The sequence below is a fragment of the Dendropsophus ebraccatus genome, chromosome 3 (genome assembly GCF_027789765.1).
Source record: "Dendropsophus ebraccatus isolate aDenEbr1 chromosome 3, aDenEbr1.pat, whole genome shotgun sequence".
NCBI classification, from domain to species: Eukaryota; Metazoa; Chordata; class Amphibia; order Anura; family Hylidae; genus Dendropsophus; species Dendropsophus ebraccatus.
Genome location: NC_091456.1, coordinates 12,234,996 through 12,261,440, shown reverse-complemented (window position 1 = coordinate 12,261,440; position 26,445 = coordinate 12,234,996). Strand labels below are relative to the sequence as shown.

The 26,445-nt window shown below is 43.5% G+C and overlaps 1 protein-coding gene across 17 annotated transcripts in view; it reads left to right on the top strand.

The window, feature by feature from the left end:
• Positions 1-26,445, top strand: part of NCOR2 (nuclear receptor corepressor 2) — a 344,534-nt gene that overhangs the window by 177,058 nt on the left and 141,031 nt on the right. For all 17 annotated transcript variants that reach the window (XM_069960952.1, XM_069960940.1, XM_069960954.1 and 14 more), the window contains exons 10-14: positions 125-297; positions 3,196-3,289; positions 6,673-6,851; positions 19,003-19,057; positions 22,231-22,329. In XM_069960952.1, coding sequence (XP_069817053.1) covers positions 125-297; positions 3,196-3,289; positions 6,673-6,851; positions 19,003-19,057; positions 22,231-22,329 — 600 coding nt within the window. The remainder of the gene's footprint in view (positions 1-124; positions 298-3,195; positions 3,290-6,672; positions 6,852-19,002; positions 19,058-22,230; positions 22,330-26,445) is intronic.

Genomic DNA, 26,445 nt, shown 5'->3' with positions numbered 1-26,445 from the left:
GTTTTGTTAAGTAATGGCATTGATGCCCAGTGTGAGGCTTCCGCAGATGAGAATGGCTGTAATCTGTGACTGGTACAATTGGGGTCATAGTTACCGTGTTCTAATAGATCTCTCTCTGGTTCAGGAACAGAAGCTCTGTCAGCGTTACGACCAGTTGATGGAAGCCTGGGAGAAAAAGGTGGAGCGTATTGAGAACAATCCGCGCAGAAGAGCAAAGGAGAGCAAGATAAGGGAGTATTACGAGAAGCAGTTCCCTGAGATCCGCAAGCAGAGGGAACTTCAGGAACGCATGCAGAGGTTGGTTAAAAGTACATTAGATGTTCGTTTCTTGTGGCTGCTGTTCAGTGAAATATATCGAACAGTAGAATTACCGCAATTTTTGCACCTAAGATGCACGGGACTATGAGACGCTCTGATCTATAAGACGCACCGGACTATAGGACTGTGAGACGCACCAGACTATAGGACTGTGAGACGCACCGGACTATAGGGCTGTGAGACGCTCCGGACTGTAAGACTCACCGGAATATAGGACTGTGAGACGTCCCGGTCTATAGGACTGTGAGACGCACCGGAATATAGGACTGTGAGACGCTCCGGAATTAAAGACGCACCGGACTATAGGACTGTGAGATGCTCCGGACTGTGAGACGCACAGGAATATAGGACTGTGAGACGCACCAGACTATAGGACTGTAAGACGCAGCGGACTATAGGACTGTGAGACGCACCAGACTATAGGACTGTAAGACGCAGCGGACTATAGGACTGTGAGACGCACCGGACTATAGGACTGTGGGACTCTCCGGACTATAGGACTGTGAGACGCACCGGACTATAGGACTGTGAGACGCACCGGACTATAGGACTGTGAGACGCACCCGACTGTGAGACGCACTGGACTGTGAGACGCACCAGACTATAGGGCTGTGAGACACACCTGACTATAGGACTGTGAGACGCTCCGGACTATAGGACTGTGAGACGCAGCGGACTATAGGACTGTGAGACGCACCGGAATATAGGACTGTGAGACGCAGCGGACTATAGGACTGTGAGACGCTCCGGACTATAGGACTGTGAGACGCACCGGACTATAGGACTGAGACGCACCGGACTATAGGACTGTGAGACGCTCCGGACTGTAAGACTCACCGGAATATAGGACTGTGAGACGCCCCGGACTATAGGACTGTGAGACGCACCAGAATATAGGACTGTGAGACGCACCGGACTATAGGACTGTAAGACGCAGCGGACTATAGGACTGTGGGACTCTCCGGACTATAGGACTGTGGGACTCTCCGGACTATAGGACTGTGAGACGCACCGGACTATAGGACTGTGAGACGCACCGGACTATAGGACTGTGAGACGCACCGGAATATAGGACTGTGAGACGCAGCGGACTATAGGACTGTGAGACGCTCCGGACTATAGGACTGTGAGACGCACCGGACTATAGGACTGTGAGACGCTCCGGACTGTAAGACTCACCGGAATATAGGACTGTGAGACGCCCCGGACTATAGGACTGTGAGACGCTCCGGACTATAGGACTGTGAGACGCACCGGAATATAGGACTGTGAGACGCACCGGACTATAGGACTGTAAGACGCAGTGGACTATAGGACTGTGAGACGCTCTGGACTATAGGACTGTGAGACTCACCGGACTATAGGACTGTGAGACGCACCCGACTATAGGACTGTGAGACGCTCCGGACTGTAGGACTGTGAGACGCACCGGACTATAGGACTGTGAGACGCACCGGAATATAGGACTGTGAGACGCAGCGGACTATAGGACTGTGAGACGCTCCGGACTATAGGACTGTGAGACGCACCGGACTATAGGACTGTGAGACGCACCGGACTATAGGACTGTGAGACGCTCCGGACTGTAAGACTCACCGGAATATAGGACTGTGAGACGCTCCGGACTATAGGACTGTGAGACGCACCGGAATATAGGACTGTGAGACGCACCGGACTATAGGACTGTAAGACGCAGTGGACTATAGGACTGTGAGACGCTCTGGACTATAGGACTGTGAGACTCACCGGACTATAGGACTGTGAGACGCACCCGACTATAGGACTGTGAGACGCTCCGGACTATAGGACTGTGAGACGCTCCGGACTATAGGACTGTGAGACGCACCGGACTATAGGACGCACTGGACTATAAGACGCACTCCTTGCTTAGACAACTGGTAACAAGAAAAAATATTTCATGCTTATGAAATTTTCCTGGTGGTCTAAGCCAGTGAAGGGGGCAGAGGTCATTGAAATGACATCGCCACTTTAAAGTCCCTGTTATACTGAACAGTTGTCAGCCTTGTCCGATTACTGACTGTTCTGACCGATAATCGCTTAGTGTAATTGCACATGTTGGTAGGCTGCGATCAGCTAACATGCATGATGTGTGCAGCGATTGTTTGCTGCTCGTCACTTTGTGTAATAGAAGCTGCAGTAGCAGGCCACTACCAACTTCAACTGCCACCCGAACAATCTAAGGGTCATTCGGGTGGCCACTCCTGCTGCTCCTCACTGTCTGTGTGTGTAATATCACAGCCGCCAGCAAGTGGGAAATCGGGGGTAAGCGAGCGCTGAGCTGACAGGCCAGTGCTCTCTCCCCTTGAAACATCAGGCCTTGTAATATGACCCTAACACTCTCCACCTAACACTTAAGTGGGGCAACAGCTAAGACATCAGATGATAAAGATCCAGCTTTTCTATCAGGAGTGGCTCCAGATCGCCAGGCCCTTAATACTTGGTGATTTAACACGCACAACCCTGCAAGTGCCCCAAGACTGGTTGCCCCATTCATATCATAGTCATTCATTTTATAACCATGTACTGAAGCCATAGTATACTGAGGGGATATGATGCGGGAATGTGGGGGAGCTGAAATGTAACAAAAGTGCAAAGTAGCGTGGTTGGCGATGATTTTCCCCTTTAAGGGCCTGCATGTTTCCATGTAGCGGTATTTTATTGCTCGGCACCTCTGAATGTCTGAGATGAAGTCACATAGGGTGAAAAACATTAGCTTCTAAGTATTATTACAGCCAGGGAGAGCCCGGGGTATCGAGTGTACTATGGATGTCTGCCGTGGCTATGTTAAGTTGCTCATCCATACAACCTGCTTGTGCATCACTACACATGGCTGAACATTTCAATTCCATCTCTCAGCAGGGTAGGACAAAGGGGAAGCGGCCTGTCCTTATCTGCTGCACGCAGCGAGCATGAAGTGTCAGAAATCATTGACGGCCTCTCTGAGCAGGAGGTAAGGATTCCTTCTGCTTTATTTCCTCTGCTGCAATGTCCACTGCTAGAAATCACTCCTATATAGGTCTCGCCTCCATAATACTACTGTGCAAACACTTCAATCTGCTGAAGTTGGATAACAACTGTATAAAAAGACGCTACACATTGTGATCAAACTATATACAGTAAGGCCACTATACAAATCACAGTGATCTCTTTAGTGGTTTCATACTCCACAGGATAGGGGACAGGTAAGAGATTGTTAGGGGTCCGGGGACAAAAGGAGTCGGGGACCGATCTGGAGATCGCCGGGGGGCATCAAGGTCGGACCCCCCATGCTCTCTCACTTATTTGATAGGATAAGGGACAAGTCAGTTTTATTTGGAAAATGCCTTTAATCTAGGAAATCAGGCCAGGTTTAAAAGGGTACTCCGATAAATTATTTTATTTATTTATATATATATATATATATATATATATATATATATATATATATATATATATACTGCATATCTACTGGGTTTGACTTATGGCCGCACACTCACAAGGCTGTGGACACTATATCACCTGCCTCTTCAGTATCTACAACTGCCGACACCGTGGTTCCGAGTCCGCAGAAAGTGGTGAGAGTCTTCTACTGTGAAATATGAAATTGTTAATTGTATCTACATGGACTATATGCAACATAAAACAGCCCGGCTGTTTGTCTATTTCAAGTTTTTTATGGACTTCTACACACAAGTCACTATTCACATTGGGTTCGCTATAACACAGGGATTTACCTATATGTTTGTAATACAAACTCGTACTGTGATGGACACCTGAATCCACCAATCATTTGCACTGTTTAATTATGTCACCTGTTTTTTAAGGAAATGAAGTTATTCACTGAGCATGCTTGAAAATGACAACGTGAGGTTGTCGAAACGTCGCACTTATGAATTATTGCTGTGCTGTGCACCTGTTCTTCATATGATTTTTTGCACAAAATAAATTTGGATTTTTTCACCTGAATGGAAGTGCTGCGGAATATTTTTACATATATATATATATATATATATATATATATATAAATATATATATATATATATATTTTTTTTTAAATCAACTGGTACCAGAAAGTTATACAGATTTGTAAATTACTTCTCTTTAAAAATCGGAAGTCTTCCAGTGCTTATCAGCTGCTGTATGTCCTGCAAGAAGTGTTGTATTCTTTCCAGTCTGACACAGTGCTCCCTGCTGCCACCTCTGTCCATGTCAGGAACTGTCCAGAGCAGGAGAGGTTTTCTGTTTCAATATATTTTATAAAATTTTTCAATAGAATTTTGCAAACATTGCAAATTTTTGCAAACCAAAAACGGACAACATATATGACACATTGTATAAAAAATAAAGAGAAGCAAGGAAAAATAAACAATAAATCATGGTTTTCTATGGGGATTTGCTGCTGCTCTGGACAGTTCCTGACATGGACAGAGGTGGCAGCAGAGAGCACTGTGTCAGACTGGAAAGAATACGCCACTTCCTGCAGGGCATACAGCAGCTGATAAGACTGGAGATTTTTAAATAGAAGTAAATTATAAATCTATATAATTTTCTGACACTAACTGATTTAAAAGACAATTTTTGTTGAAGTACCCCTTTAACTTTCTAAAACTTGAATGTACTGGTTCCCGGTTAGCATAGTGCTGCAGAGCTGCTCTTCCTATTGTAAATTGGGTCTGAATGATAGAACTATAACATGCTTGCCAACAATACTGATCCTTTTGAGGCAATCACTGGAACTAGACCGCAGAGGGGTCGGGGTCATGATAAATAGAATCAAACTACATTCTGAGACGTGCCAAGTTTATTTTAAAAGGCATGTGTCCTAATACATTTGGTGCATTATACACTGTTGTAATGCAGTTTAAAGGGGTACTCCGGTGACATTTTTGTTTCAAATCAACAGGTGCCAGAAAGTGTCAAAGATTTGATAATTTACTTTTATTTTAAAATCTCCAGTCTTCCAGTACTTATCAGCTGCTGTATGTCCTACGGGAAGTGATATTCTTTCCTGTCTGGAGTGAAGGAGAGCTTTTCTATGGGGATTTGCTGCTGCTCTGGACAGTTCCTGACATGGACAGAGGCGGCAGCAGAGAGCACTGTGTCAGACTGGAAAGAATACACAATTTCCTGCAGGACATGCAGCAGCTGATAAGTACGGGAAGACTGGACATTTTTAAATATAAGCAAATTACAAATCTCTGGCACTTTCTGACACCAGTTGATTTAAAAGGAAAACAAAATTGCTGGCGTACCCCTTTAAGAATGTGGTATGATGTGCCGATATTAAATAAATCTCCCTCATTTAGTAGCGTACCCCGGAGAATCTCACAGGATGTTGAACAAATAACTGAAGACATAATGAAATAGAATAATTTAGCAAAATCTTAATAATGTTTTTTTGGTACTAGAAATATTTCAGTAGTGAAAGAAATGGATTTCAGCGTGACATTCCTTGTACAATGAGAATGAGAAGTATTGACAGAAAAATTATACATTTAGGGAGCGAATAATCCAGTATTTATGGTAATTGTCATTCAGATCTGGGTGACTGCCAAAATCTATCCGAAAGGAAAGTGTTCCATTATACAGAGATGATGGCTGCTGCAATGACGCCGGCTCATAGCCAAGCTGAGGTTTTACAAAGGAGGTGATGTTACTAATGCTGGTGAACTGGACCTCAACCAATGCTTAAAGGGGCACTCCGGAGCCTGAAAAATATCTTTAATACATTCCCTGAATAAAGTTATCTTGCGTTATAACATAACTTTATTAAAAAAATCTCCAGTCTTCCAGTACTTATCAGCTGCTGTATGTCCTGCAGGAAGTGGTGTATTCTCTCCAGTCTGACACAGTGCTCTCTGCCGCCACCTCTGTCCATGTCAGGAACTGTCCAGAGCAGCAGCAAATCCCCATAGAAAATCTTTTCTGCTCTGGGCAGAGGTGTCAGCAGAGAGCACAGAAAAAATACACCACTTCCTGCAGGACATACAGCAGCTGATAAGTACTGGAAGATTTGAGATTTTTAAACAGAATTAAAAATCTGTATAAGTTTCTTTCATCCGTTCATTTGAAAGAAAAAGTTCTTATTTAAGGGCCCAAGCATTGACTGTATTTGGCGCTCTTACTAGTGAGGCACATTAACTTTACACTTTTAGTATATTATTTCCAATCACATGAAAAAAACAAAACAACTAACTATACATGTATATGTGTGTGTATATATATATATATATATATATATATATATATATATATATATATATATATATACATACACACACACATATGTATGTGTATATATAGATAGATATAAAAAGACTTAAATTCTTTTTACAATTGTTAACTCTCTTGCAGAATTTGGAGAGGCAGATGCGTCAGCTGGCGGTCATTCCCCCCATGCTGTTCGATGCAGAACAACAACGTATCAAGTTCATAAACATGAATGGCCTGATGGACGACCCCATGAAGGTGTACAAGGAGCGACAGGTCATGAACATGTGGAGTGAACAGGAGAAGGAAACCTTCAGGGAGAAGTAGGTTTTGGATCAGTGTGTGCGGACAGAGTCCCCTTCATACCAATGCTACCGTATTCATTGCTCCATATGCCTTAGCTGCATTGTCAGACATTCACTTTTTGTACATCATGAATCCAGATCCAGCACAAACTTTTATTATTATAATTTTATTTTCAGTTTTAAATATGTATGACCTATCTGCAGGAACTATCATGATTGTTTGATAGATGCGGGCCCCACTTCTACAGTATATAGAAACATAGAAGATTGTGGGCAGAAAAAGCCCTCCCTGCTCCATCTAGTCGCCCTATTAGTATTTCCCTTCCTTTTATCTCAGGATAGATATATGTATATACCAGACAGGTTACATTTTGTTATTGTAGATTTACCAACCACATCTGCTGAAAGTTTGTTCCAAGCATCTACTACTCTTTCAGTAAAGTTATATTTTCTTCTGATCTTTTCTCCTACATTGCACATTGTGGCGCGCTGTATCTGTACCTGCCAGTCACTCCTGCCCAGGTTTCTGCAGCCAGCAGAGGGGGGATTTTTGTTTGGAAATCGGTGTAGGTTCTCTAGAAAGGACCGGCGTCTATCAGGTCGAACAGCGAATGTGCAGCATTTGATTTGCGGTGTCTGAAGGGGTTGGATGCAGCACTAAGGAGTCCTGGAAAACATGGCTGCATCCAATTTCAGCAGCCACTGCTAATCAAATGCCAAAACCTGCCGACACCTGCTGCAGCGGTGGGACAGACTGGAGCAGCAGGAGTTGGCAGTTTATGTGACATCACCAACTTTACAGAGACCTGAACACGCCATGCTGTAGGAAGTGCATATATATGTGTACTCTAGGTGCATTTCCCATAATAAGTGTCTATTAGTAATTTTCATAACTTTTTTTAGGCAATAACATATCTTAAAATTATTTTGCCCAGACTTCCCCTTTAAGGTGTTCAGGAACAGGGGCAGGGATTCCCGTCATAATGAGGGAAGTCCCTGCTCTAAACAGGTGTTCCCCACAGCAGAGAGAGGGAGGCCACTGCTTCTCCACGCTGCGGGGAACAGCTCCTCCGGCCTGCCCCAGCTGCCAGCACCCATCTGAAGCTGAAGCATGGGCGCCGGCAGCCTGGAGATGGGCACAGGCTGAAGGAGCTGTTCCCCGCAGTGGGGAGAAGCAAGAGCAGCATGGCAAGTTCATACAGCTGCCCGCTTCTGCCTCCCTCCCTTTCTTTCTCTGCTTCCACTGCAGAAAAAACACCATACTATTAAAGACATTTACATTGTTCCCTATGGGAGCAGACAGCGCGGTTATTAAACTGCTGGGTTCTGGACCAGCATTCTAGTACCGATTGTGATCGAGAACGGAGGTATTACTGTAATTCCCATGGACAGCGTGTCCTTACTATAGTTTTCTGATTATACGGAGTAGGTGTCTTCATTCATAAATGTATACCATTAGCACAGAGATCATCAGACAAGTGTTCTGCATCTTCCAAGCTTTCATGTTATGAGATAAAATTTTCTATGAAGGCTGGGCTCACACTACGTTTTTGCAATCCGCTTTTTTATCATCACACACGTGCATCCGTTTTTTGCAAAAAAACGGATGAAAAAAAACAGATTGCAAAAATCTATTTGATCCATTTTTCTATTGAATTTTATTGTAAAAAAAAGAATCTAAACGGATCCGTTTTTTAATAATGGAATTCAAAGGAAAAACGGATCAAAACGAATGCACACACATGCATCCGTTTTTTTCCATCTGTTTTTCATTTGTTTGTTTTATTTGTAAATAATGGGAAAAAAAAACGGATTGCAAAAACATAGTGTGAACCCAGCCTAAGCTGTTGATCAGTGCCATACATTAAGGTTTACACTTATGGCAAACTGGCAAATTGTGTGACTTTGCTGTTTTGTGCCATATGGGCATATGTGCCAACATTTTCGTCCAGGTTAGCCAAAAAAAAAAAAAAAAAAGCTAAATATGTACCCCATCTCTGAGGGGGAATGTAGGAAATGTAAAATTAGTGCTGTTATTAGCGTTGTTATTAGATGTTATAAATGCGCCAATTGTTGAAAAGAAGGCATCGCGGAAACAGCACGGTGAATTTCCCAGCACCTTTTCTGATGCACTGGTAGAACAAATCCAACTTCTGCAGCCACCAGTAAGCAAATGGTGCATGCTCGAGTTCAGACGGGCTCAAGAGTTGCTCATCTATATACCACCTTTTCCCCTAACCAGTACTTTAGTGAAGGTGGACTCCAAAACTACGGAAGCCAGTGGCCATGTTTTATTGTGTTTTGCCAAATAATACGTATGCTTATACTGTAAAGGGGTTGTTCATTAAAAAAATATATATTTCTAATCAACTGCTGCTAGAAAGTGACAGAGATTTGTAATTTGCTTCTATTAAAAAAAATTCAGTCTTCCAGTACTTATCAGCTGCTGTATGTCCTGCAGGAAGTGGTGTTTTCTCTCCAGTCTGACACAGTGCTCTCTGCTGCCACCTCTGTCCATGTCAGGAACTGTCCAGAGCAGCAGCAAATCCCTATAGAAAACCTCTCCTGTTCTCCAGACTGGGGAAAATACACCACTTCCTGCAGGTGCAGGACCCGATTTTATAAAAGAAGTAAATTACAAATCTCTGGCACTAGTTGATTTTATAGAATTTTTTGGGGGGTGAAATGCCCCTTTAAGAGTATGGAGTGTAAAATTTTTAGTTACAATGTAATCAGATGGAATCATTTGTTTAAAACTTAGGAACTGAAACCAGATTAGTCATGAGGATAAATAATTTTGGCAAAATCCCAAGTTTGATTTTCCTTGAAAACCTTCGGTCCTGGTCTGACAGGCAGAGTCACTTCACCATAGGGAGCCGATCAGGCGCGTCGCACCCTTTAATCTCTACAATAAGGCTCCATTCATACTTGCACACTCTTACATAGATCAGGTCCTGAATATGGCAGCAGATTCATTCTCTGGCACTTTAACCACTTCCCTATTTTATAAGTTCTGCACTCTGTTTATTTCTGCATTTAAAAAATACCCATTTTACTTCTGCAGTCCTTTTGTTCCTCGATGCCAACCCTCTGTCATGTTATATAAAATTAAAGGGGTTATTCAGCGCTACAAAAACATGGCCACTTTCTCCCCTACGGTTGTCTCCAGTTCAGGTGCAGTCTGCAATTAAGCTCCATTTATCTCAATGGAACTGAGTTTCAAAACCTGCACCCAAACTGGAGACAACAGTAGGGGGAAAGTGGCCATGTTTTTGTAGCACTGAATAACCCCTTTAAAGGGGTTGTCAAGCTAAAATCTTTTTCTTTCAGATCCACTGGTGTCAGAAAGTTATATAGATTTGTAATGTACTTCTAGTAAAAAAATCTCAAGTCTTCCCTTATTTATCAGCTGCTGTATGTCCTGCAGGAAGTGGTGTTTTATTTTCAGTCTGACAAAGTGCTCTCTGCTGACATCTCTGGCCCAGACAGGAACTGTCCAGAGCAGGAGAAGTTTTCTATGGGGATTCATAGAAAACCAAGACAGAGTTCCTGTCTCGGCCAGAGATGTCAGCAGAGAGCACTGTGTCAGACTGAAAATAAAACACCACTTTCTGCAGGACATACAGCAGCTGATAAATAAGGGAAGACTTGAGATTTTTTACTAGAAGTACATTACAAATCTATATAACTTTCTGACCCCAGTTGATTTAAAAGAAAAAGATTGTCATTCGATAATCCCTTTAAAAGTATTTGGGTTGTTATCATCTTTGTTAAGGGATACTCCGGCAAAATTATTTTTCTTTCAAATTAATTATTGTCAGAAAGTTATATAGATTTGTATATTACTTCTGTCTAAAAAATCTTAAGTCTCCCAGTACTTATCAGCTGCTGTATGTCCTGCAGGAAGTGGTGTATTCTTTCCAGTCTGACACAGTGCTCTCTGCTGCCACCTCTGTCCATGTCAGGAACTGAGAAAACAGAGGATACACACCATAAATTCTTTTAAACTTTCTTTATCCAAAATAATTTCAGGATAACAATGCACATAAGGTATATCACCCAACACTCGTGCTCATCGTCTTCAGATGCTGTGTGAGAGACAATAAAGTCCTTTAAGGCTCCATCAGAGCTCTCGTCCTCATGGAAGTGATCGGCGTCGCGGGAGCAGACGCCGGATTCTGCGACGTTTCGTGGAATAGCTCCACTTTGTCAAGCACCACGTGATCAGCCCACCACCAGTATAAAAAGGCTAGGAAGTATCGCGAGACTTCCTAGGCTACGGGTACAAAAAGATACAATTAGATACATCATAATCACCTAAGCGTAAATAGTACACATAGGCCATTCTGGGTGGTCATAACATAACCCTCTTGAATACAAAATAATAATAACTATAAAGTACCCGCTAAGCAAGTAAAGCTACAAAAACGCACTGAAACCGCAAACTTCATTCAGACCTCCCGGATTCCGCGTACCAAGACGCTGAATCCAGAATGTCTCTTTCTGCAATAATCTTTTCCTAATCTGCATATCATTTTCACCCTCGATCTCTTCTAGCACCATCCAACGTAAATCGCTGACCTGGTGTCGGCATGTGGAAAAATGGCGAGCTACGCCAGTTTCTCCGAAATCATTTTCTGGTACAATACCTTTGTTTTGTATACAACGTCTAATCGCCGATTTGTGTTCCCCCAATCTAATCTTGACCATTCTAGATGTTTGGCCAACATAAGCAAGTCCACATGGGCACTTGAGAAAATATACGACCTGTTTAGAATTACAGGGGAACCATCCCTTGACATCGATCGGATGTCCTTTTGAGGGATGATTCACTGTGTTGCCCCTAATGATGGAACTACAATGCTGGCATTTGTGGCAGGGAAAGGTACCCTTTTTAGCGGCTCTGATGAACATTTGTCTACTTAGTTTTTTCTTCAGGAACTGTCCAGAGCAGGAGAGGTTTTCTATGGGAATTTTTACTGCTCTGGACAGTTCCTGACATGGACAGAGGTGGCAGCAGAGAGCACTGTATCAGACTGGAGAGAATACATCACTTCCTGCAGGACATACAGCAGCTGATAAGTACTGGAAGACTGGAGATTTTTGATAAATTACAAATGTGTATTACTTTCTGAGACCAGTTGATATGAAAGAAAAACAATCCACCGGAGTACCCTTAATATTTTAAAAGCTAGGACACTCCATTGCACAGATTTATTTTTCCAATGTAACATATTCTCTGGTGTATAAGACAACTGGACGTATAAGACGACCCCCAACTTTTCCAGGTGTAATATAGAGTTTGGCATATACTCGCCATATAAGACGACCGCTCTTCCAACGCACACCAAATAAGAATTAATAAAAAACATCAGAGAAGGCAGAGAAGGAGGTGCAGTAATACCAGTAGGATACAAGGGCGGCCAGACGGGTGAAATACAGTAGAGATACAGCTATCTCTTGTATACCCTGGACGCCTGCAGCTCGCTCTGTCCTTCGTACGGTCGCCAAATACGGTGGGGATGCGTAAACTTTTCAGCTCCCCCCACTGTATGCAGCGACCGCAGATTCTCCATTCCGGTTCCGAAGTGTTTTAGTACCCTCCCTATAAGACGACACCCAGCGTTCAAGACGACCCGTGACATTTGAGATTTTCCTAGGTTAAAAGGTAGTCTTAGTGGGTGTGTTCACATTACGGAATCCACAAGGCTAAATTCCGGTGGATTCCGTCACTAGTACGCGCTCACGGCCGCTCACCTTTCCCTCGGCTCTAAAGACACCATACTATGGGTGGGCCGATTCCGCTATCCGCTGAAAGAATTGACATGTCAATCATTTCGAAGGAGTGCGGAATCCACTTGTGCATAGAATGGTGGCATAGGCGGATGGGCGCGTACTATCGATGAAATCCGCCGGAATTTATCCGTGCGGATTCCGTAGTGTGAACACACCCATAGGCAGGAAAATACAGTGTATTGGGGGGAGAGGGATTTATACACATGCATTGGTATCTATTGCTACATACAGACAGAATCCAACATGTAGGCCTGAGCGTTCCTACATATTGGTAGAATAGTCTGGGGTTCATTTTATCTTTTCTCCTCTCTTTAAAGGAAAAAGTAGGGAAGAAACAACTGTCCATATCCGTATGTCTGCAGTCAGTGGGGTATTTATCCGTATATCCGCAGTCAGTGGGGTATTTATCTGTATATCCGCAGTCAGTGGGGTATTTATCTGTATATCCGCAATCAGTGGGGTATTTATCTGTATATCCGCAGTCGGTGGGGTGTTTATCCGAATATCCGCAGTCGTGGGGTGTTTATCCGTATATCCGCAGTCAGTGGGGTATTTATCTGTATATCCGCAATCAGTGTGGTATTTATCCGTATATCCGCAGTCGGTGGGGTATTTATCCGTATATCCGCAGTCAGTGGGGTATTTTTCTGTATATCCGCAGTCGGTGGGGTATTTATTCGTATATCCGCATTCAGTGGGGTATTTATCCGTATATCCGCAGTCAGTGGGGTATTTATCTGTATATCCGCAGTCAGTGGGGTATTTATCCGTATATCCGCAGTCAGTGGGGTATTTATTCGATATCCTTAATCAGTGGAGTATTTATCCGTATATCCGCAGTCAGTGGGGTATTTATTCGATATCCTTAATCAGTGGAGTATTTATCCGTATATCCGCAGTCAGTGGGGTATTTATCCGTATATCCGCAGTCAGTGGGGTATTTATCCGTATATCCGCAGTCAGTGGGGTTTTTATCCGTATATCCGCAGTCAGTGGGGTATTTATCTGTATATCCGCAGTCGGTGGGGTATTTATCCGTATATCCGCAGTCGGTGGGGTATTTATCCGTATATCCGCAGTCAGTGGGGTATTTATCCGTATATCCGCAGTCAGTGGGGTTTTTATCCGTATATCCGCAGTCAGTGGGGTATTTATCTGTATATCCGCAGTCGGTGGGGTATTTATCTGTATATCCGCAGTCAGTGGGGTATTTATCCGTATATCCGCAGTCGGTGGGGTATTTATCCGTATATCCGCAGTCAGTGGGGTATTTATCCGTATACCCGCGTTATTCCGTAGAGACATGGGGCTGCAGTCCTAGTAGTATTGGACCCCCTCACTGTACTCCATGACATATTCAGTAGCAGTGTGAGGTCTGATATAGGGGAAGATCTGACTCCTTAGCCTGTAGGACATGTCATCATACAGCGCCCTCCTTATTACAGTGTTTTATTTAACCCTTTGCGTTCTCCATGGTTTAAGGCATTGATTTGGTAGATGTAATTGTAGAGCTGGAATAGATTGCCATTGATCTCCTTCTCGCCCATGTCTGGCCACATGCAATTAATCTCCTCCCGAGGGATCGGCCTCACTATAACATTCTCCGTGAGTTACTCTGCTTAGTCAGACACATCAGCATGGAATGGCTGTGAAATGTCAATGAATCATCATCAGGATAAAGTCTATGCAGGGCACGACGACACCCGAAATATCAGAACCTCCTTCTTATTGAAATGTTAATGTCTGTACTTGTAAGCTGAATTTTCTTTACTTTGTAGCAGCGTCAGTTCATTTGTTTAAAGGGCTTCTTATATATTTACCTGATGTGATATCAGATTAGTTTACAATCCTAATATATCAGCTGCCGGGTCAATCAGAAAGAAATATGGAAGTTTAAGTTTTATTTTGGTGTCCAGGTATATGTATGTGTATGTGTGTATATATATATATATATATATATATATATATATATATATATATATATATATATATATATCGCCTTAAAATTTTTCTTTCTGATCAACTGGTGCAAGAGATTTTTAAATTACTTCTGTTAAAAAGTCTTCTACTACTTATCAGCTGCTGTATGTCCTGCATGAAGTTGTATTATTTCCAGTCTGGAGAGCAAAAGTGGTTTTTTTTGGTGAACAACCCCTTTAAAGAGGTATTCATACCACTTAGAACTTTTCCACATTTTTTCACATCATACTCGAAAACTTAAAAAAGAAGACCGGGGGGAATGAAAAATTTCCAGTAGGCCGGAACAGGGGGGACATAATAAACAAGCGTTACTTACCTCTCCTCTTGCTTTTGCAGCGCAGCTCCTTGACACCATCCCGAAATCATTTTCACCATGACTTGGGCGGGGGGCGGGGGGGATTGTTCAGCTCAGCCAATTAGTGATTAGGGTCCATTTACACAGAAAAATTATCTGCCAAAGATTTGAAGCAAAAGCCAGGAGTGGATTTGAAAAGAGGAGAAATCTCAGGCTTTCCTTTATGACTTGATCTCTGTTTATAGTCTGTTCCTGGCTTTGGCTTCAAATCTTTAGCAGATAATCTGTCAAATAATCTTATTGTGTAAATGGACCCTTAAAGTGACTCTGTACCCACAATCTGACCCCCCCAAACCACTTGTACCTTCAGATAGCTGCTTTTAATATAAGATCTGTCCTGGGGTCCGTTCGGCAGGTGATGCAGTTATTGTTTTAAAAACGACTTTTAATCCTGCAGTGCTGTGTCTAACGGCCGGGGCTTACGTTAGTATATGCATTAGGCGGGCACAACCTCTTCTTCCCTCCTCCCCACCCTCCTCGTCATTAGGAATGCTCCAGGCAGATTGATTCCTATTCCCCAGCTTTGTGCATAATGAACATGGGCTGGATCGTTAAGACACCTGTGCAAAGCTCAAACAGCAGTAAATGTTCCTGGTTCATTCCTAATGCTGAGGAGGGAAGGAGAGGTGGTGCCAGCCTAATTCATATACAAATGTAAGCCCCGGCCGTTAGACACAGCGCTGTAGGATTAAAAGTTGTTTTTAGGACAATAACTGCATCACCTGCCGAACAGACCCCAGGACAGATCTTTGATTAAAAGCAGCTATCCGAAGGTACAAGTGGTTTGGGGGGGTCAGATTGTGGGTACAGAGTCGCCTTAAGGCCCTATTCGGCCATATGCGGCCGATAATCGTCCTGTGGAATAGAAGACAACGATCAGCCGACATCGTTCATGTCGGATGATTGTTGCGTCGTTTGTCTTTCAAACATGTTGAAAGACAAACGACTTATACAGCAACGATCTGCTGCCATCGCTCTGTGGAACAGGGGCATCGGCAGCAGACCGCTGCTGTATGCTATGGGCTGCCTGGACGATCTAGCGATCACCCGAGCAGCCCTCCCGCACCTCTTCTCGGCCCCTCCTGCACTCACTAATAGCTCTCGTTTTCTCCTCTCTGTCGGCCCGTGTAATAGGGCCTTTAGGCTCTGCCAATTAGTGACTGCAGTGGCGTCCTCCTTAGCCAGTCAGTAACTGCAGGGGTGTTGGGCTCTGCCAATCAGTGACCGCAGCGATGTCCCATCCCAGTCACTGACTGGTTGAGCGGGCAGTCCATCAGTCACGATGGGTTTATGATGTTCCTCCCTTGCCCTTGTCTGCTAGAATTTTTTCATTTCCCCCATACTTGTCCTTTAAATGTATTTTATTAGGATTTTATGTGATTGGCCAACACAAAATATGCAACTAACTGTGAAGGGTAAAGAAAATTATACATGGCTTTTAAAAGTTCAGATCTGGTGGGGTGTACAATTGTATTCCTCCTTCTGTACTCTGATTCCCCTCAATACAATCCAGTGGGACCGGTGATTAGTACCAGGGGGCTTTAAAATGTTCTATTTTATTAATACTATGAAGGGCATGGGCGGAATAAGCAGTGCTATGAAATGTATGAAACTACAAAATATAAGGGTCTGTAAGAAAAAAAAACATTTATGTCCATTTTATTAATACTATGAAGGGTGATTGCCGACTTCTCTACCTGATGCACAGCTGGATCTTCATAACTTTTTTTATGATTAATTATGGGATTCACTTTAGAATTTCTTGTCATTGCCGTACAAAGAACAAATACTACATGTGTGTCCTGTGATTAACTGGATGGTGTACATGACCAGGGTGACATGACTGGAGTTACATGACCAGGGATACAAGCAGTTTTGGACTGGCCAACCAGAGTATCCTCCGGTGGGCCCCCAGCTTTAGAACCTGCACTAACACTGACTGACATGTCGTTTATCACTGGTTCTTTATTGGGGGCCCCAGGATCATTTCATCTGGTCGGCCCCAGATACCCCAGTTCGATGAGCTGGATGAACTACATGAATGGGTTACACGACCAGGGTTACATGATCAGGGTTACATGACCAGAATTAGATGACCGGGTGACATGACCAGGGTTACATGAATGGGTGACATGACCAGGGTTACATGACCGGGTGACATGACCAGGGTTACATGACCGGGTGACATGACCAGGGTTACATGACCGGGTGACATGACCAGGGTTACATACATGGGTGACATGACCAGAGTTACATGAATGGGTTACATGACCGGGTGACATGACCAGGGCTACATACATGGGTGACATGACCAGGGTTACATGAATGGGTTACATGACTGGGTGACATGACCAGGGCTACATACATGGGTGACATGACCAGAGTTACATGAATGGGTTACATGACCGGGTGACATGACCAGGGCTACATACATGGGTGACATGACCAGGGTTACATGAATGGGTGACATGACCAGGGTTACATGACCGGGTGACATGACCAGGGTTACATGACCGGGTGACATGACCAGGGTTACATGACCGGGTGACATGACCAGGGTTACATACATGGGTGACATGACCAGAGTTACATGAATGGGTTACATGACCGGGTGACATGACCAGGGCTACATACATGGGTGACATGACCAGGGTTACATGAATGGGTTACATGACTGGGTGACATGACCAGGGCTACATACATGGGTGACATGACCAGAGTTACATGAATGGGTTACATGACCGGGTGACATGACCAGGGCTACATACATGGGTGACATGACCAGGTTTACATGAATGGGTGACATGACCAGGGCTACATACATGGGTGACATGACCAGGGTTACATGACCGGGGGACATGACCAGGGTTACATGAATGGGTGACATGAATGGGTGACATGACTGGGTGACATGACCAGAGTTACATGACCAGGTGACATGACCAGGGTTACATGACCAGGGTTACATGAATGGGTGACATGACCAGGGTTACATGAATGGGTGACATGACCAGAGTTACAGGAATGGGTGATATGACCAGAGTTACAGGAATGGGTGATATGACCAGGGTGACATGACCGGGTTATATGAATGAGTGACATGACCAGGGTTACATGACCGGGTGACATGACCAGGGTTACATGAATGGGTGACATGACTGGGTGACATGACCAGAGTTACATGACCAGGGTTACATGACCAGGGTTACATGAATGGGTGACATGACCAGGGTTACATGAATGGGTGACATACATGGGTGACATGACCAGGGTTACATGAATGGGTGACATGACCAGAGTTACAGGAATGGGTGATATGACCAGGGTGACATGACCGGGTTATATGAATGAGTGACATGACCGGGTTATATGAATGAGTGACATGACTGGGTGACATGCCCAGGGTTATATGACCGGGTGACATGACCAGTTAATTATCCTGGAAAAGAAATAACTGGAATTGATTGGGATGAGGATTTAATCTAGAAAATGTTCTGTTGATTCCATGAGCCGCAGCCTTTATGAGGAGTATTTTAATATTGAACGCTTTTATGTAGCTTAATATGTCTACGGTAGAAGCATCAGACATAATAATAACAAGATGAAGATAGCCTCCAAGTCAAATACATATTAACCCTGTGCATTACACCCTATGTAGAACAAAAGAACCGCAAGCCGCACTATTAACATTCCCACCCTTCAATAACTCACTGGGCACGGACGTTTTATTAGCTTTATACTATACAGCAGGGGTAGGGAACTGTGGCCCTCCAGCTGCTGCAAAACTACAACTCCTATCATGCCTGGCATGATGGGAGTTGTAGTTTTGCAACAGCCGGAGGGCCAAGTTTCCTTGCAGTATTTTTATGCAGACACTGCCCAGTAGATAGGGGGCGCTATTCTTACAGCTTGGCTATGTGAAGCACTTCCTGATGCCATATAATGGTCCATATGATGCCATATAATGATCCATATGATGCCATATAGTGATCCATATGATGCCATATAATAAGCCAGTGTTTTTATCTTCTCTTACAGATTTATCCAGCAACCAAAGAACTTTGTGTTCATTGCTTCATTCTTGGAAAGAAAGGTATGAAGGGTTGTTATTCCTAACGTACAGCTACATGAAGGGATTGTAGATTTTGTGGTTTATTTTTACACTGGCAGATTATCAGTAATGAGCGAACCTAGGGACATTTTTTTACCCGATAAGTGGCCTGTGTAAAAGAGCAAGAGATCACCCGATGAACGAGTAATGATATAAGATATATATATATATATATATATATATATATATATATATATATAAAACAAAGCTTATATCTACTGATAATATGCTGCTTTACTTAAAGTGTCACTGTTTTTTGTTTTAGTCCAGGCGATTTAAAGAAACTTTTGTAATTGGGTTTATTAGTCGAAAAAAGCATTTTTATCATGAAAAAGCAGTTTAAAGTTCTCCCCCCTGTCTTCATGGTTGTGTATGGAAAGGGGAGAGGTGGAGGGAGATGAGGCACCAAAACAGGACAACAAAGAGTTAATTTACAGCTACATCACTGGGCTATCTCTTCTGAAGTCAGCACTGACCTCTCTGACGTCTGAATACGGCTTTCACACAGGTCCCACTGTGTAATCCTTTGTTCTCTGCAGGTGACTAATCTCCCTCCTCCCCCCTCCCCTCTCCATAGGCTACACAGGGCCCGACTAATGTAAAAGAGTTGAGATTTCCTGATAATGAGCAGTGGATGAGAGAGAGGGGGGGGGATGACCTGGGGAAAGTCTTTTTGAATGCAGATAATGGCATATTTGCCTAATAGACCCAATTACAAAGTTTCTTAAAATCGCCTGGACTATTGATTTCTGCAAAAAAAACAGACAAACAAACAACACGACAGTGACACTTTAACAGGTCCCATGATGAAGATGAGCAATGATTAAAGTTGGCTATACACCTTCGATAACTTTTGGTAGACTGTTATCTTTCCAAGGAGGGGAGGGTTAAGTCGCTGCCAGAAAGCTATAGCGCCTTATTCCTCCGAGAACAAGGGGGTCAGGCAGTGGAATTTCATCATGCTCAACCTCCCTCCCCACGGTCATGATCTGTTGGTGGAGTTTTGGGGGACCTCCATATACTTGATGGCAGGTTCAGAGTAGTCTGGCAAAAACAAACAAAAAAAGAAATCTGGTGCAGGCAGGGGCTGGGGGAACATTGTAAAGAAAGCATCAACGCTCCCGTGCCCTGGCCGGTCTCTTGCTGCTTCGCCGTTACGACTCGGCTGATGGATTACCAGTCAGTGACTGTGGTGGGACACAGCTGCAGTCACTGACTGGCAGATCGGCAATCCATCAGCTAGGTCGGGTACTTTCATCCAAGTTGTGACATACTGGGAAATCGAGGGAAAATAAGTTCAAGCAGCGGTCAGAGAGCGGTGATGTGGCCCTGTGCGGGCACGGGGACGGATAATATAGTTTCTTTATTATATTATATTAATAATGTGGTATTACAGTTCAGCTCCATTTACTTCAATGAAACTGAGCTGCAAAACCCCACACCCAAACTGAGGACAGGAGTGGTGCTGTTTCTGGAAGTAAGTGGCCATGTTTTTTAACCCTGGATAACCCCTTTAAGAATTCTTTTTTTTTTTTGTAAATCAGAGTTTTATAAAATTTTTAGTTATACAAAGAAAGGTAACATACACCGGGAACAACCCCGGGAAGAGGTATACAGTGTGGAGTGAACAAGAGAGTGACCAAAACAGTCAATGTGCTCCGCATCAAGGTTGATCATCGTAAGTGCAATGTCCTTTGCGTAAAGTCCAGCCACGGGAGGGGGGGGGGGGGGGGGGGGCCTTTGGCATGAGGAAATATGGAAAAATCCATCTGAGGGCCGACAGCCCGTTAACCAGCGCTCTCAAGTCCTGTCGTGAACATATGATGACCTATGGCGCCTAGATACCCCCCAGGGGTAGCCGCCACCCCCACATCACCTATGAGGGGCAAACCGACACGGGGACGGGGGCAAGAGAAAGCATACACATATTACAAGGAACGTCCCGCCCCATCCCCAAGCAGCATGCAAAGGACAGGGAGCCACCTCCGAGTCCAAAAAGGACACACAGATGGCTATCCGCTAATTGATGAGGAGCAAAGGAAGAAAGGGGAGAGAAAGTAAAGAAGAGAAAGAAACAAGAGAAAAAGAACCACCATCAGGAGAGCATTCCACCAAGAACCAGGCAGCACATGCCAGAAGGGGGGGGGGGGGGAACACGCCACACACCCCAAGCAAGGTGACCAGTAATCAAGCTAGCCAGGTGGCGAGGAGTGGCCCGCTTCTATACGTCACCCAAGCCGACCACAGTCTGTCGACCGTACTTCCCCGGTCGTGTTCCTCTGCTGTCAAGGTTTCCATTCGGTAGAGGAACCCCTTTAAGAATTCAATCGTTCTCAAGTGGCACAGACACACAGTATCACTAGGCCATTAGTTCCTGTAGATTTGGGTTTAGCAGCCTGTAGAACGGAATATTTTGGCTTGTTTGCTGCAGTATAGATAACAGCTGTATGTGTTTGCACCAGCTTATTATTTTTTATCTTTAATATATATGGTTAATGGTTAAACAGGTGAAGATAGAGGAGAATGATGGTCAGATGTCTGTTCTGCATTCCTGGAGCACAGAGAGGGAACACGACATATGTCAAAGTCTAAACTTCTGTAACGCTCTCACGTTTTGACTGCATTGTGTACCTGTTAAAGGGTTACTCCAGCTAATTGTTATTTTTTTTCTTAAATCAAATGGTATCAGAAAGTTATAAAGAGTTGAAATTTCTATTTTAAAATCTCCAGTCTTCCAGTACTTATCAGCTGCTGTATGTCCTGCAGCCACCTCTGTCAATGTCAGGAACTGTCCAGAGCAGTAGCAAATCCCTATAGAAAACCTCTCCTGCTCTGGACAGTTCCTGTCATGGACAGAGGTGGCGGCAGAGAGCACTGTGTCAGACTGGAGAGAATACACCACTTCCTGCAGGACATACAGCAGCTGGAAGACTGGAGATTTTTTAAATAGAAGTAAATTACAAATCTATATAACTTTCTGACATCAGTTGATTTAAAAGAGCTCGTAGAACTTTACGAATATGTGAACTAAGTGAAATGTTGCTCCTAAAGTCCCACACCCGGAAACACTGTTAGGTGGACATGGTACAACCTGAGCTCCATTTTTTTACCAGTGCTGTGACAATGTAGGCTTATGCTTGTTTGTCTTCTTGCAGACTGTGTCCGATTGTGTTCTATTCTATTACCTGACCAAAAAGAATGAGAATTACAAAAATCTTTTAAGAAGAAATTACCGACGACGGGGAAAGGGCCAGGTAAGAGAACTCTGCTTGTATTTCTCTTTTATCCTGCAGGAAAAAGAAAGAAAGCGAGGTCCACTTTCTTATATGTTTAGGATATTCTTGTGTCCTTAACACCAGTGAAGAAAGATTTAACCCTGTTCAATCCCCTCCCATAATCTAAACTTGTGTGTAACAGGTTCCTTTTACATGAATTGGGTCTTTTTTCTGCCACACATCCTGACTCTGAAGCTGCTGGAAATCCTCACTGCCTGCTCCACTCTGTCTCCACTCCTCTGCTTTTCCCCTCCCTTCTGAGACAGAGGTCACATGATCTTTCTCTTTTGTTGCCAAGCAAGCTGTAACCCCGCTCACCACTGACATCACAGAGTGATCACCTGGCCATGAGCGGGGAAACAACAACAATCTCTCTTGAGTAGTATAGGGGAAAGGAGACACTGTTGTTTCATCTCTTTCTTTCGCTAATCCAGCTGTGCAGAATATATATATATATATAATATATATATAGAGAGAGAGCGCGATTTGAGGGATCACTGGAGTTCCCCTTTAAGGAGCACCAGTAAAACAACATTTTAATTACTGCTGAAGAGGCTCTACCTGTCACCTCTCAAATACAAAACGATATTTAACCAGGAGCGTCTCCCTCACCTCATTTTTCACTGTAAGAAAAATCATTAATTAACTTTTTATAGTGACAGTTATAGAGATGAGCGAACCTCAAGCACGCTGGGCTTTGTCCGAACTGAAACGCTCTGCATTTGATTACCGGTGGCTGAAGAGGTTGGATACTGCCTTTGGCCATAAGATGTATCCATGTTTTTCAGGCAGCCTTAGGGCTGCATCCAACTTCTTCGGCCACCGATAATCAAATGCAGCGCGTTTCGGTTTGGACTAATTTGAGTGATCTCTAGTCAGCTGTAAAATCCTTATTTGAGGTGTCGATCAAATATTTGCACTCCCTAAAAATGCAAAATAATAAAATATGCATTCGCCTTGAGGTGGTAATTTTTGAATTGTGTAATTAGTCCTATGCAGTTTGATTGCTATGTATATTTTATTGACACATCTGGGGTCTTGGAGGTCCTTTACTAAGAGGTTGTGTATATTGCATCACTTTACTCACTAAGGAGAGAGGGTTGCTATAACCCTGTAGTCCGAAATTTAAAGGAGAAGTCTGGTGAAAAGTTTTATTAAAGTATTTTATTGTCCCCCAAAAGTTATACAAATCCCCAATATAGACTTATTACGGGAAATGTAATATAAAGGGCTTTTTACCCTGCACTTACTACTGCATTAAGGCTTCACTTCCTGGATAACATGGTGATGTCACTTCCTGAATAACATGGTGATGTCACTTCCTGGATAACATGGTGATGTCACAACCCGACTCCCAGAGCTGTGCGGGCTGTGGCTGCTGGAGAGGATGATGGCAGGGGGACACAGGGCACTGGAGAGTCACTGAGCATCCCCCTGTCATAATCCTCTCCAGCAGCCACAGCCTGCACAGCTCTGGGAGTCGGGTTGTGACATCACCATGTTATCCAGGAAGTGACATCACCATGTTATCCAGGAAGTGACATCACCATGTTATCCAGGAAGTGACATCACCATGTTATCCAGGAAGTGAGAACACAATATTATCCAGGAAGTGAAGCCTTGATGCAGTAGTAAGTGCAGGGAAAAAGCAATTTATAAGCATTTCCCGCAAAAGGTTTTTTTTTTTTTTGGGGGGGGGGGGGGGGGGGGGGGGGGGGGGGGGGAATACAATACTGCAATAAAAATTTTCACCAGACTTCTTCTTTAATGGAACTGTTCAATGGAGATTCTGTTCATGAGAGATTTTGGGTGGTGGCTTTCGGCTAGTAATACAGAATCCCTGACCTATCTCCAATCTCCATCCTTTGTAACCTGAAGGTCCTATAAAATAGATGGTTCTATAGCTGAATGTATATGTACAGCTCCCATTAATGTTTCTTCAGCCACACCATAATGCTGGTTCACATTATGCAGCCATGTGGCAGTGAGCTCGATGTACAAGACAAGCATACAGTGGGACATAAGACCACCCCCGTCTCATCTTGTGCAACTAGACATTTCAGTTCCCACATATTGCGGCTGATTTACTAAGATCGTCTGAGTTTTCAAGAACCCTACACTTCCGGGTTTTAGTTTACCTAAGGATATGTTCACATTACCCAATAGACGGGGAATTTTAATTAATTTAATGGGATTTTTCAAGCGCAATCCACCTTCTGCCCAATGAATTGACTTGTACATTTTTTAGGCAGATTGCATATTGCGCTTGGGAAATCTCCTTGAATCCATTGGGACGGGCAGAATTGCAGATTCCGCTTATAATTCCTTGCCTATTCCAAAGTGTGAACTTACCCAAATTGACAGATTTATTAATGTGTCCCATTTCCCTTAGTAAACACGGTGAGTTTTTCACTCGGAAAAACTTAAACCCAACCATCCCGCCACACTAGAAGTGAACGCTTGGTATTCAACTCTCGTCGTCTGAAGAAGTTGGAGGCCACCCCAGGGATGATTTTAGGGTTTTCTTGTGAAAAAAACGGTTAAATCGTTCGAATTTAAACGATAATCGTTCTGTGGAAATGCAGGCAACGATTGAAAAATCGTTTGTCGTTAATATAGATCTGAACCGAAAATCATTGTTAATCGTTTGCTAATTGTTCGTCAATCGTTCGCTCAAGTTCCAAATTTTTTCACTAATCGTTCAGTGTTATTGCACATTGTTCATTGTTTTTCTGGGATCAGATGGAGCAAACGATCATAGTAATGATGGCAATAACTACCGTAGTAACGATCGTCACTTACGATTATTGTTCTATTCAATATGGTGAACGATTTCAGGTTAACCATAAACAATCTCGTTTGCGATTGTTTACCGTTAGTCGTTAATCATTAAAAATCCGTGAAAAAGAACGGACACAAATGCAAAATGGATGTAAACACGGACGGTTTTGCACGGATCACGGATTTAGCTAGCGGACTACATCCATGGACCTGGAGTAACACTGAAGGTGTGTGTGCAGCCTCACATTAGTGTTACACATGGGTAACTACAGACAAAGAGAGTCAGGTGAATTATGGACATTTTGTTGCTCTTAAACAATAGGTCAGGTCTATCAACGTCTAACAATGGAAATGTAGAGTTTGTGAGAAAGCTGACCCCTTCTCCTTTGTTCCTGATTTGTGTGCAGCGAGTGACTTCATCTTTACCTTGGCTGCTTCTTACATCATGGCCATATTTCCTTCCTCAAATCAGCAGCTTTCCTATGAATCTCTTCTCAGTTACACATTAATTACAACACAAGAGACTAAATAACCCGACAAGGTCACAGCCGGCCGTTGTTTCCAGTATTTCTCGCTTTATTATGCTTTTTATTATTCTGCACGTCCTGAGACCTGAGGGGCTTCTTTAGAGAATGCACCTGGTATTGTACGCTTATATCGGCGCTCCTTACAAGTCGATGCAACCATTGGAACAGTCTGACCGCCCAGTCATTTCCAATATCCGAATCCACCGGATCCACCGCCAATTGCCGACTAGTGTTGAGCGAACCTGTGAGAAAGTTCGGCAATGCTATCTGAACTCGAACGTTCAACATTTGAGTCTCCACGGCTGCAAAAGATGGATGCCGCCCCAGAGAGACCTAAAGCCACAGACTGTATCTATGTTTTCCTGGCAGCCATCTTGTGCCATCGCCGGCAATGAATCGCAGAGCGTTTGGGATTGGATAATATTGCCAAACAGAAATATTTTGACAGGTTCGATCAACACTACTTGACTAATTTCAGGCGTTTTTATTCATTTTAAATTATAAAGATAAATAACCGCACTGGGTTCTTTAAAGGGGTAATCCAGTGCAGATCTTTTTCTTTCAGATCAACTGGTTTCAGAAAGTTATGTAGATTTGTAATTTACTTCTGTTTAGAAATCTGCAGTCTTCCAATACTTATCAGCTGCTGTATGTCCTGCAGGAAGTGGTGTATTCTTTCCAGTCTGACACAGTGCTCTCTGCTGCCACCTCTGTCCATGTCAGGAACTGTCTAGAGCAGTATTAAATCCCCATAGAAAACCTCTCCTGCTCTCGAAAGTTCCTGACA